The sequence below is a fragment of the Macrosteles quadrilineatus genome, unplaced genomic scaffold (genome assembly GCF_028750875.1).
Source record: "Macrosteles quadrilineatus isolate MER2022 unplaced genomic scaffold, UCM_ALF_1.0 Scaffold_3__2_contigs__length_128488019, whole genome shotgun sequence".
Taxonomy (NCBI): Eukaryota; Metazoa; Arthropoda; class Insecta; order Hemiptera; family Cicadellidae; genus Macrosteles; species Macrosteles quadrilineatus.
The window spans coordinates 45,854,108-45,865,298 of NW_026542596.1; the positions used below are offsets into that span (position 1 = coordinate 45,854,108).

The window sequence follows — 11,191 nt, forward strand, 5'->3', positions numbered from 1 at the left end:
TATTTTGATTATTTAGAAAATATGACATTATTAAATCGATTTCCGAAGTTATCAATTCACGCAGATTTGAACCAACGATACTTTTTCCTACATACTTTTTCTTTTTGTAATCTGTCATAAGCCCGCCAAGTCATTTGGAGCATTGTTGCGGGAACTTGCTATCCCAATCATTGTTTTTATATGAGAATTCTGCTATATTAAGGGATTTTATTTCATTTATTAGTGAAAGGTTCAAATCCTGGTCTCTTAGACCTTGGACAATTTATTATTAATTAATAGCTCAATGAAAAGTATCTGGATAAATGGTCCTGCTCAAGCAGTATCGAAATAGCTACATTAAAACATATTTTCATTCATTTAAAAACAAATTCACAGGGAAATGATAGCATATGTTTCTATAGTGATCTTGTTATTGGAAACGAGATGAAAACGTTTGACACTGGAATAGTCCAAATTTGAAAGTTTTAAGGCTATAGAGCAAGGCTAGAAAAGGTGTTCAATGGTAAAACTTCTGTTAGTTCATATAGTGTAATCCCTGATAAGTTAACAACTATAACAGTATTTGGTACCAATATAAATATTTCTCAAAGTAAAATTATGGTTCATCTAAATTTAACATAACCTCTATAATATGTTTTACTCATATTTGTGTGCACATATGTTGATTTTATATCTTTTAAGACGATAGGTCCCTATTTAATTAAGTTAATATCTAAATAGCTCTTGTACACAAGAGTGATAACTGTCGAAGGAAGTTGTAGAATTATTGTTTCTACAGATATTCTAAACGAAAATGAGTGTTTGGATAGTAAAACTGATGCTAAAAACCTGTTTACATGAATGAAATGATCTGAGGAGTATCTCAATGGCCATGCAGTTTTTTTAACTGTCGTTTCATGATAGAAATTGTTGGTGGAAAATCAAATATGTTTCTATAGTAATCCAAATTATGGCAGGCTAACAAGTTTCAAATTCCAAGTTTTAACATGAACAATGATGAAATAAATCATGGATGATGCAACACGGATAGTCCAGACTGTAGTAATTTTAGAACAAGGTGGACCAGAAATTACGGAACCCTACATAGAGATAACAGAGAGAAGTTTTTTCTTTGACCCAAACACGCTCAGTTTTCAAGAAGTTCAACCGACACCTGATCACATTGATGAATACTTGCACCAACAGAGAGGAGGGTTTGAAATTGACGAACTAACGATAGGTTATTCAGGTAAACCATCGACACGGTTGCACGACTTTGAGCCCACATTTTCCTCAACGTCTCCACCTTCGGACTTTGAAACGACGGACTATTTTGATAGTTCTTCTCGAGTACCAAACCAAACTCGCTCAACCAAAAATCATACATATTGGAGGTTGCCAAAACACCTCACTGGCATAAAACTGTTGTTTCCGGGGTTTAACTACCTCGGTCCAGGCAATGAAGTTTACAATGGCATTCCAACTAACGAAGTGGACGAAGCTGCAAAATCCCACGACGATGAGTACGCTGAAGTGTTGAAGAAGTATGTAGAAACCGGTGACAAGGACGCGGCCTTCCGAGAGTTTCAAGCGGCAGATACAAGGTTTTTACAAAAAATGGGAAAAATCTTACCCAAGACCGTTACAGAGCAATTAGGAAGATTCGCAGGTAAGGTGGGGATTACTGCTAAAAGGTTCGTCGAAGGCTGGCTAGGTCGCACGATTTATCCTGGTTTGGATTGAATAGAGTGAGTGTAGAGTATTGAAGGATATTAATAAAAGATGACAAGGAAAATATAGAAAATGTATACTTCAACTACTTTTTTAAAAAAATATTGTGAGTAATAATCCAATTTTCATACAGAAAGTATTAGTAGTATTTCATTGAAGAACATTGTATTAAGTGAAATGAATAGTTTAATCTTGACAATACTACGATTTGCATACATCCAACCGCCACTTCTACGGAGTTTATTGTGAACACAAATTAAAATTACAGCAATACCTGTTAAGCAAAAATTACTTTTTTTTTTTTAACCTAATTTCGTAACGCTGTAGGAATTTCAGTCATAACTTGAAACCTTAAAAATTGCTTGTTACTCATTTTAATGAAAACCTCTTGGATATTTCCAATATGTGTGGTATAATCAAAAATAACAACTTAAGGCGGGATTACACATATGGATCGCATGGTGTAACTAGCATTTTTAATTCCAGTAGCACCGTGTTAGATGCATGCACGTTGTATGGTTGTGGCACGTGCTAGTAGCAGGGTGAGGGATGTGAGGTTTTGGCACTCAGTTTATTGGAAATTTTTAACGTCGTCACTAGATGATGAAATGCTGTGGAGTGAAGAAAATATTGGGTCCCTTTCATTGACACCTGTTGAGCCGGCTCCTGACACCGTCCCCAGACGAGCGTGGAAGCATAGTGGTCACCCCACATCCCTAACTAAAATGTTAAAGGCCGTAGGTGAACTACAAGACAAACAAATTGTGAACAAGTCAATCATTTAAACCATAAAACAACAAAATAACAAACATATCAGCCAACCAAAGAAAAACAAAATTGACACACGTCCAGTCCATTAACAATTACTTAATCAACTTTATTGAACGTTATCAGTTTCAGTCCAAGCTTTGGATTACTATCAAAGCCAACAAATAAGGCGTACATATATATAGACTTATATGTGTACATATATATATATATGTATATATATATATATATATATATATATATATATATATATATGTGTGTGTGTGTGTGTGTGTGTTTGTGTGTCCGTTAACGACATAAATTGAGTAATTTTTTTCAGATTTTGATGAAATTGGTTTAAAGGTGTAAGGTGGGATAAACTTGAATGAGTTCGCGAACCAGCATTATCAAACCATGGGATCGGGGTTTTACGGGGTAAACATAGGAGTTTCTCATTTTTGACCCTCAAAACACAAAATTTCCCAATTCTATCTCTAGACCTTTTTAAAGAGCTTAAAAAAAACAAATAATTTAGTATATCAAAGTGTTTTTGTACAATTATTGGTAACGGAGAAAATGCAAAAAATTGTAAATTTAAAATTCCCATGTTATTCTTATGGAGAATATTGTAAAATGTTGTAGTTTGCTTGTTTATTAAATAAACAAAAATATAAATAAACTTATTTATTTTATACTAATTTATTAATATTTTACAAAAAACACATTTTCTTAGTTCCTTGTAGTAGCAAACCTAGGTACTCGTTAAACCGAATGTTATTTAAATTGATTAAATTGAAAATTAATTCAGACAGATGGAAATTCGCTTAGTCAGCAGGTTTTCTGCGGTGAGGGTATTTTAGTTTTGCTCTACAGCCTTAAAACTGTTAATTTTATATTATTCTAGTTTTAAAAGTTTTCATCTCTTTTCTAATAAACAAGATCACTATTGAAACATATGTTATCGTATCACTGCGATTTTTTATTAATCAAAATATGTTTTAGTATAAGATTGTTAGATACTGCTTGAGCAACACCATCAAAATAACCTCTCTGGAAGTGAGAAAGTATCGAAATGTATCAAGATTCACTCTTCGTGGAAGCAGACCGTTACGTTATCCAAATACCATCTGTAATTGAACTATTAATTATTAATAATAAATTGTCCAAGGTCGTAGAGAACAGGATTTGAACCTTTCACTAATAAAATAATAGTATCAGCGTTCTGACACATACTTTCTCCCATAAGCTTGGCAACAACCTTTATCATGGGTAAGCGGTAAGACTAAATATGATATTTTATAGTTAAAAATCACAAAGGTTACAATAGCTTTTGAACCGTAATTTTTTCAGAAATGGGAGTCGTACCAGTTTGTTTAGAATGCTACAACATACTATATTTTTCACTCAAAAATCAAACTAGAAAAAACCCTTAATATCGTCGCTATGTTCTAAAAAAAAATTTCATCTGTTAAAGGGAGACACAATTTAATTTTGACAGACTATACTATTTAGCCACATTGACCACGAGAGATATTTAGCATATCTATTGACTTAAGTTTCTGTTATTTTCACTATCACTTAAACAATTTTATTTGTGATTAGTAGTTCAAATCTCATTTTGCGTATGAGTTGCAGCCCAGACTGAAAAAAGTTTTGTACGAGTTGCGGCCCGAGTATTAACAGGTTGATTGCGGCCAAGGATATGGTTGGTTTAATGGTACATAAAATAATCGTACACGATTTGAGAAATCTGTTTATTGTGTTAGTTCGGTTTGCACTCCACGTTGTTATAGGTTTGTCATTGTCCATAAGTTTATTGTGCTGGCAAAAATTTTAAACTAACTGTTTGTAGTTGTTTTTGTGCATGGCATTTAAATAGTCGAATTTTGATATGGTTACAACAGCACAATAGTTTCCGGTATTTATTTTATAAAGTCCAGCTGAATTGATAGTACAGACAATCTACAAAGAGTGGTTGAATTTAAATAAGTTTGAATTCGAGTTTTGCAGGGTTTGATGGGACAATGGTTAAAAACGAAGATGTAAGTTAACATTAATTTTCATTTAACATCTTCCTGGATGCCAACTAGTCAATAAGGCTGATTTTATCAAGTCTAAACTTTAGTCTAATGAACACCGACATCACAAAGCATATGAGGGTAGTAAAGGTTGAGTGGGTTTAAAACCACACACTGTTACTCATAATCATGGAGTTGTATACTTTAGCATAGAAGCTTTTTAACTATATAGATTTAATCTAATTAATAGGCCTATTGAACTGTCATTCGAAAAAAAATCTTTTACAATCTTATTGACTTATAATTATGTACGAAATCACGAGAACCCCAGTAAAAGCCATCCGATTTTGATGAAATTCAGTACGCAAAACCAACCTTTGAACGAGTTTCTGAGCCAGTATGATCAGACTGGGAACGAGACTTAATAAGATATTTTATAGTTTAGTAATAAGGTTTTCCTGTTTTTGACACAAACAATGTAATTTTTCTCTAAACCATTTTCCTGAACTAAAAGAAGTTATTTATTGTATTGAAGCATAGTTGTACGCCGAATGGTTACGGGGTAAACTCTATAAAAGTGTAACGTTATGTTACTTTTGGTGAATATGTTAACTGTTGTAGTTTTCTTGTTTAATTGTGGTCAACTTTGGAAAATTTACTTATTTCATGCCAAATAGTTAATGTTTAAATAAATTACCTTCTCTATAGCAGCAAACCTGAGTAGTACTCTTTTAAGGTAAGTTAGGTAATACATTAATTACCTACATTTTAGGAAATGTTTGGATAAAAATATTACCAAACGAATGCAAATCCGCTAAGTCTGCAGGTAGGAGGTATTTATAAATAATTGTTTAGTATGTATAGTTTAATGTTTAGTTTAAATATTTTAAATATTGACTTTCTGAATACGCCACAATTCGTTTTAAAGTAATTACTAGTAATGCAGTATTCAATATGGACCTAAATAAACTTTTTAAATATTAACTTAAGTGTATCGATTTTGAATCTGTTGCAGATAGCATACAACCTAAAGACTTACAATTTAGGTATTCAGCACGTGTATACATTTATGTTGCTTATACATAAAATATGGTTGTATTTGAGCTAGACACACATTGTATAATGTGTTCTCGATAATCACGAACAGAGAATACAACAATATGATAAATAATATTATCGTGAACAGTTCTATAAATATATATATATATGTCTATATATATATATATATATATATATATATATAGACATCCAATCCTACAAAATATAAGTAGGAATATACGACTACACTTCATTCAAGAGTCATTATACTGTTAGGGAAGTTATCGATAACTATTGCCGTGTTTATATAAGATTAGAAAAACGTTCTCGGCATTCCCCAAAAATCGTTTACAAACTTTTCCAATTTATCGTGGATTAGTATACTTTTCCTCGTTAAATTACATGCAAGCATCTAATCTCTATGTCATGGTTTCGAAATGAGATATAAGTTTGTTACCTGACCTCTTGTAGCATATATAGTTCACAAACTTTTTTAATTAACAGTCACCTTAATGCTGGATTGGAGTTGTAAGTATTGATTAATTGTTTTTTTTTCTGAAACTGGGACCACGTATTATCTACGGTTATAAAAAAAAATAAACGATGCCTTAAGTTACCTTAGACAGCCTAAATAGAGAAAATAAGGTAGGCCTAATAAGTTCAAAAGGTATATTTAGATATTCATTAAATAATTGTAATTACCTTAATATTTAAAATCGGTACATCAAACCAAAAACCTACAATTATTTGAACGAGTTTGCAAGACCAGGATAATCAGACTATGGGAACGAGGCTTTATCGGAGGTTTTATGATTTAGTAATTAGGTTTTTCCTGTTTTTGGCACAAACAATTTATTTTCTCCCTAAACCATTTTCCTGAACTAAAATAAGTTATTTATTATATTGAAGCATAGTTGTACGCCGAATGGTTACGTATGGTTAATATATATATATTAAGTTATATATTATATATATTAAGTTATTCATTAAATAATTATAATTTAATTAATTTAGTTTGCGTAAGAACTATTCTAGTTATGAATTGGACGAAACAACAAAAGCAATTCATGTCTCACTAGTCATGTAAAGATAATGGTGTAAACTACACTCTGTTGAAATGTTAAACATTTGCTGAACAGATCCGGGACGCGTAAAAAGCCTTTTACGGGTGGTTTACTCTAGCTTGTATGTCGAGACAAACACTTTGATATCCTCTTAATATAGTTTTACATATTATTTCAATAAACCTTTTTCCTCAAGTGAAAAATTATCATGTGCTTGAATAAAAATTTTAAGTTCTTAAAATTGGATTTTACAGTAAATGTACTATAAAAATAGTTCAATTACTACATTTTAATACATTAGCTTGATAAATAACTTTTGCCGTCATTGGTTAGGTGTATAATTAATAACATTATCCTTAAAACAATTATTCTAAGTAAGGTAATTGCTCTTCATACGAAAATACTACGATTGACAAAAGGTAGGCACTTATAAAAGAGGACTCTGCTGGAAATTTACCACTACTCTTCTAAACAACATTACATGACTATTACACCGTACTAATAGTAATTGACCTATAATCGTTAGCCTCGATTCCAAAAAGTTTGACTTTAATTGTTTTCTTTATTAGGCTATAACGTAAAATGTTGATCATTAGAACCTCTAGTGTCCCATAGTAAACATTATGATACTCGGGTTTTGGCAAGTTGAATTGTTTATTCGATCGATGTTAAAAATTAAAGGTATGACGTAGTCAATGGTAATAATGATATATTGTTTTTATTACGCGATGAAATAATTAAGTTAATAATTTATTCGCGCTTAGAAATAATTAAAAGCCTAACTAACACAAATTTAAAAATTTTCTTAGAGAATTTAAAGTTACCAATATGGAAATAATTTTATTTCATGAAACAACGTTTTAATGTACAAAGAAAATGATTATATCGAGTACTGACAGCAACGGCTATTTGAATACCAGATCGGTTAATTTCAATCATTTAAATGTATCCAAAAACATTAGAAGGTTTTTGAATCCTAATATGTCGAAGTTATTTGAGTCTTGGTCGGTATTTTGGTTTTTTTTGTGTGCTGCATAGATTGGCATTAATGACACAATAAAAGATGCAAAAAATTGAGACAAGACTCGTTTCGGTTTTCCTTGGCTATAAAACGTGAAAGTAACCAACAACTAACTTCATGATTTTACGCAATGTACAGAAAACTGTAATATTATTATTATATGTTTTCAGTGCTTATTACTAGTTCATTTTATATTTTACTGGATATTTTCCCTCCACTTCTAGCGAGCCTGAGAGGTGTTGAGGTTTTGGGTTCGACCACCGACAAATTGGTTTCTCTTGTTAGGCGGCGGCGAAGCGAGTGGTTTGATCGAGGTAGATCTACTGACCTAGATCTCATAATGTACAACTTTTTTACAGTTTGTTAACAGAGGTCATACAAATTAAAAATATCTTTGTATATTTGAATAATACGGTAGCATTTTATTTGAACTGATTGTTTATGATGAAATGTAAAATTTTGTTCGTCAACAATTTATTTAATGTTTATTGACTAACCAATTCTCTTACCGTACCGGAATTCTCCGATTCATAGTCTTATGTAGATACGACAAAAGGAAATGTGTTAATTTGATTACAGCAAATAAGAACCTCAATAGATCATATTTTTTATAAGTTAAAACTCGCATTTAATAGTATTCTGACAGAATACATAGCCGTCTCCAATCCTTTTTCACAAAGAGCATTGCAAATAATGTGACCGCATTTGATATATTAATTCAAAATTGTAAATTGTATTGAATGAAAGAAAAAAAAAGATCTAGATATGTAACTAGAGAATTGCGGATTTATAAGGGACCAAGAACTCTTAGCTTATGGTATTACTGTATTTACATTTTGGTCTTGACCTAAATACAATAATCCAAAACTATAAGTATTGACGTTACATATTTTAATACTTTTAAATAATTTTATTTTCTTTCCAATTCTTCCAAGAACAGTTTACCATTATGAGTTCCATTGTGTCACACAATGGAGTGGTGAATTAATCTGAATTCCTTTAAGGGAATGTCCTTTGTTTAGATCGGCATCCGACTGTGTCTGAAGCATTGTCTACCGTTTGGGCCAATTACTCTACTTTATGACTTTCCATTGTTGTGCAAGTATTTTGCAAGGTAATTCCTTTAGCATTTATGCAATATTTACCTTTACAAATATAAAACAGTAAAAAATCGATTGTGGTGAAACAATGAAAGTAGTGAGTTCATACGATGTTTCAGCGACAAGATTATGATGATTCATCTATATACTGATACTCAATGTATTGGGAACTGTAAAATGAGGTATTCTTTGCGAAAATATGTTTTTATTCAATAATTTGTGTCGCTAATTTATTTAAGGAAAGTAAACGTTTTAAAACACCATATTGAAAAAAAACAAGTCGTTTAAATGAAAGACGGCGTTGAGGTTTTAAGATTCAAAAAAATAGCTTTGTTGGTTTACACATATTATATTAAAATATGATTCAGAAAGGAGTTGAATAAAAGTAGGATGAACCAAGTGGTTTCGCAACCCTTTTCCATTCATATACAAGTTCTGTTTCATCTACATATAAATAGTTGTCGTTTGCTCAAGTCCAGCATTACTATCTTGACTGTTTAAGTAAACTAGGGAACATATTCATTACTTACTTATTAATTCATTTTAGGATAAAATATAAAGGGTAATAAGGAATAGGGGAGAAGGGGGGGTTGATAAAAAGGGTAAAGTTTAACTAGATATTTATATAAAAGGATATAACATCTAACGAACATAATTAAATGGAAATTAGGTTTTTTACCTTCAGTCAATTGATAAGGAAATAATGCTTTACATTACTAGACGCATCCACCAAAAGAAATTTTTAAATACAAAAATTAAATATACATGCGTGTATTAAGACAAATTACTAATTCATAGTATTTATAAAAATGTAAAATTATACATTTGTAGACTTTTCAATACTATCTGAATGGGTCACTCTTTACTAGCGCCAACCGCCATTGCAAACTTTGCGAGGGATATAATAACCAAAAAGTCCTCAAAGAACATATAACAAGGTAACTAAGCCTTTTGAGATAATCTGTCGGTTGAAAGTTTCTGAGTGGAATTAAAATAATCTATAAAGTATTTTATTGTCTCTACCAGGATTTAACGTTGCAACAAAGTCGTTCAATCTCATAACATTGTTAAACATTTTGTAGCTGTGATACTGTCATAATGTATTATGAATTTCAACGTTAGAGAGGAAGTAAAATGTGAAAAATTATGCAATCATGCCAATTGTTGTGTTTTACAACATTTCTTTGCAAATATATAAATGTACTTACTTAAAAATGCAATTGAATTTATATAACTATTGTGTTTTACAACATTCCTTTGCAAATATAAAAATGTTTTGACTTAAAAGTGGAATTGAAAGAGATAATTCTCGCAATGAATCACGAGGGTGTCCAATCTATGTTTGACGTTTAAATATTAATACACTGCATTACGCCGTATTGATTCGATACATGAGTTAGACCTAATGTCACACAATTTAATTTTCTATGTGTGTTTAATAGTAATAAATGATAGAAAACCAACGAATCATCGGTTCAAAATGATAACTGCACGGGCTTTTAAAAATTTCGTATAAATTATTTTACCAAATGATTAAATTGTACATAAAATAAAATACATTAGCTCAATAAGGCTACTTCTCTGCCTCGATAATGCATTCATTCATAATTGTTAATTATTGATTTTCCTGACATTTTACATTCTTCACATTTTCTTGATACATTAACAAAATTATGAATAATTGAAATATGTAGGCCTGCATGATTTAAAATCAGGTATATTTTGTCTGTCAATTTTCCACTTTTACCTTATATTTTAATATTTGCAAATAATAAATAGATAATGGTGCAGTGTACTAAAAAATCAAACAAATGGCTTTTTGTTCACTAAAATGAAAAAATTGACATTCCATTGCTGATTATATTTAGGAGTAAAGAAAAAGTGCAATTGTATATTTTGCTATTTTACAACAGTGCCATTTTATGAATATATTTGTATTATAAAACCTGCAATTTATTAGTCTTCACTAATATATTGCACGCTTTAAAACACAAATTATAAATAATAATAAATAAATAATAATAATAATTCACTATCTTAAGATGAATATAAATTCCTTCTAAAAATAAAAATAAATCCTTATGACAATAAATAAAATGAAAATAGTTCTGGTTTTACTACAACGTATTAAAGTACTGCAATACAATATAGATTAACTCAAAGGTGAGATGGAATGTTACATTTTGACCCTGATTTGCATCTAAATGGAACCAGATCTCCCAAGTGGAATGTTTGACGCTCAACTCATCAAGAACGTGATTTTACAATAAAATATAAATTATTCATTTTTATTTGAATACACCATCTACTTAAATATGAGTGTATAACATTGCAGACCAGTCTAAACTAAACAAAAACTTCCCTTTTAGATGTAAAAAGTTTTTTTAAGACTCTAGGACTCATGACTTAATATCAAAATAGTACAGATATATACCATTTCAATTGAACCGGTGTGCAAGTCATAGCCCTAAATTTTACAGCATTTTTTGTTTG

The 11,191-nt window shown here is 30.7% G+C and overlaps 1 protein-coding gene across 1 annotated transcript; it reads left to right on the plus strand.

Annotated features, from left to right (window-relative positions):
* The first annotated feature begins 478 nt into the window (after positions 1–478).
* On the plus strand, positions 479–1,813 carry LOC128990944 (uncharacterized). The gene is made up of 2 exons (XM_054413615.1): positions 479–502; positions 957–1,813. The coding sequence occupies exon 2, from the start codon at positions 1,009–1,011 to the stop codon at positions 1,720–1,722; it is 714 nt and encodes a 237-aa protein (XP_054269590.1). The 5' UTR covers positions 479–502; positions 957–1,008; the 3' UTR covers positions 1,723–1,813.
* Positions 1,814–11,191: the final 9,378 nt, after the last annotated feature.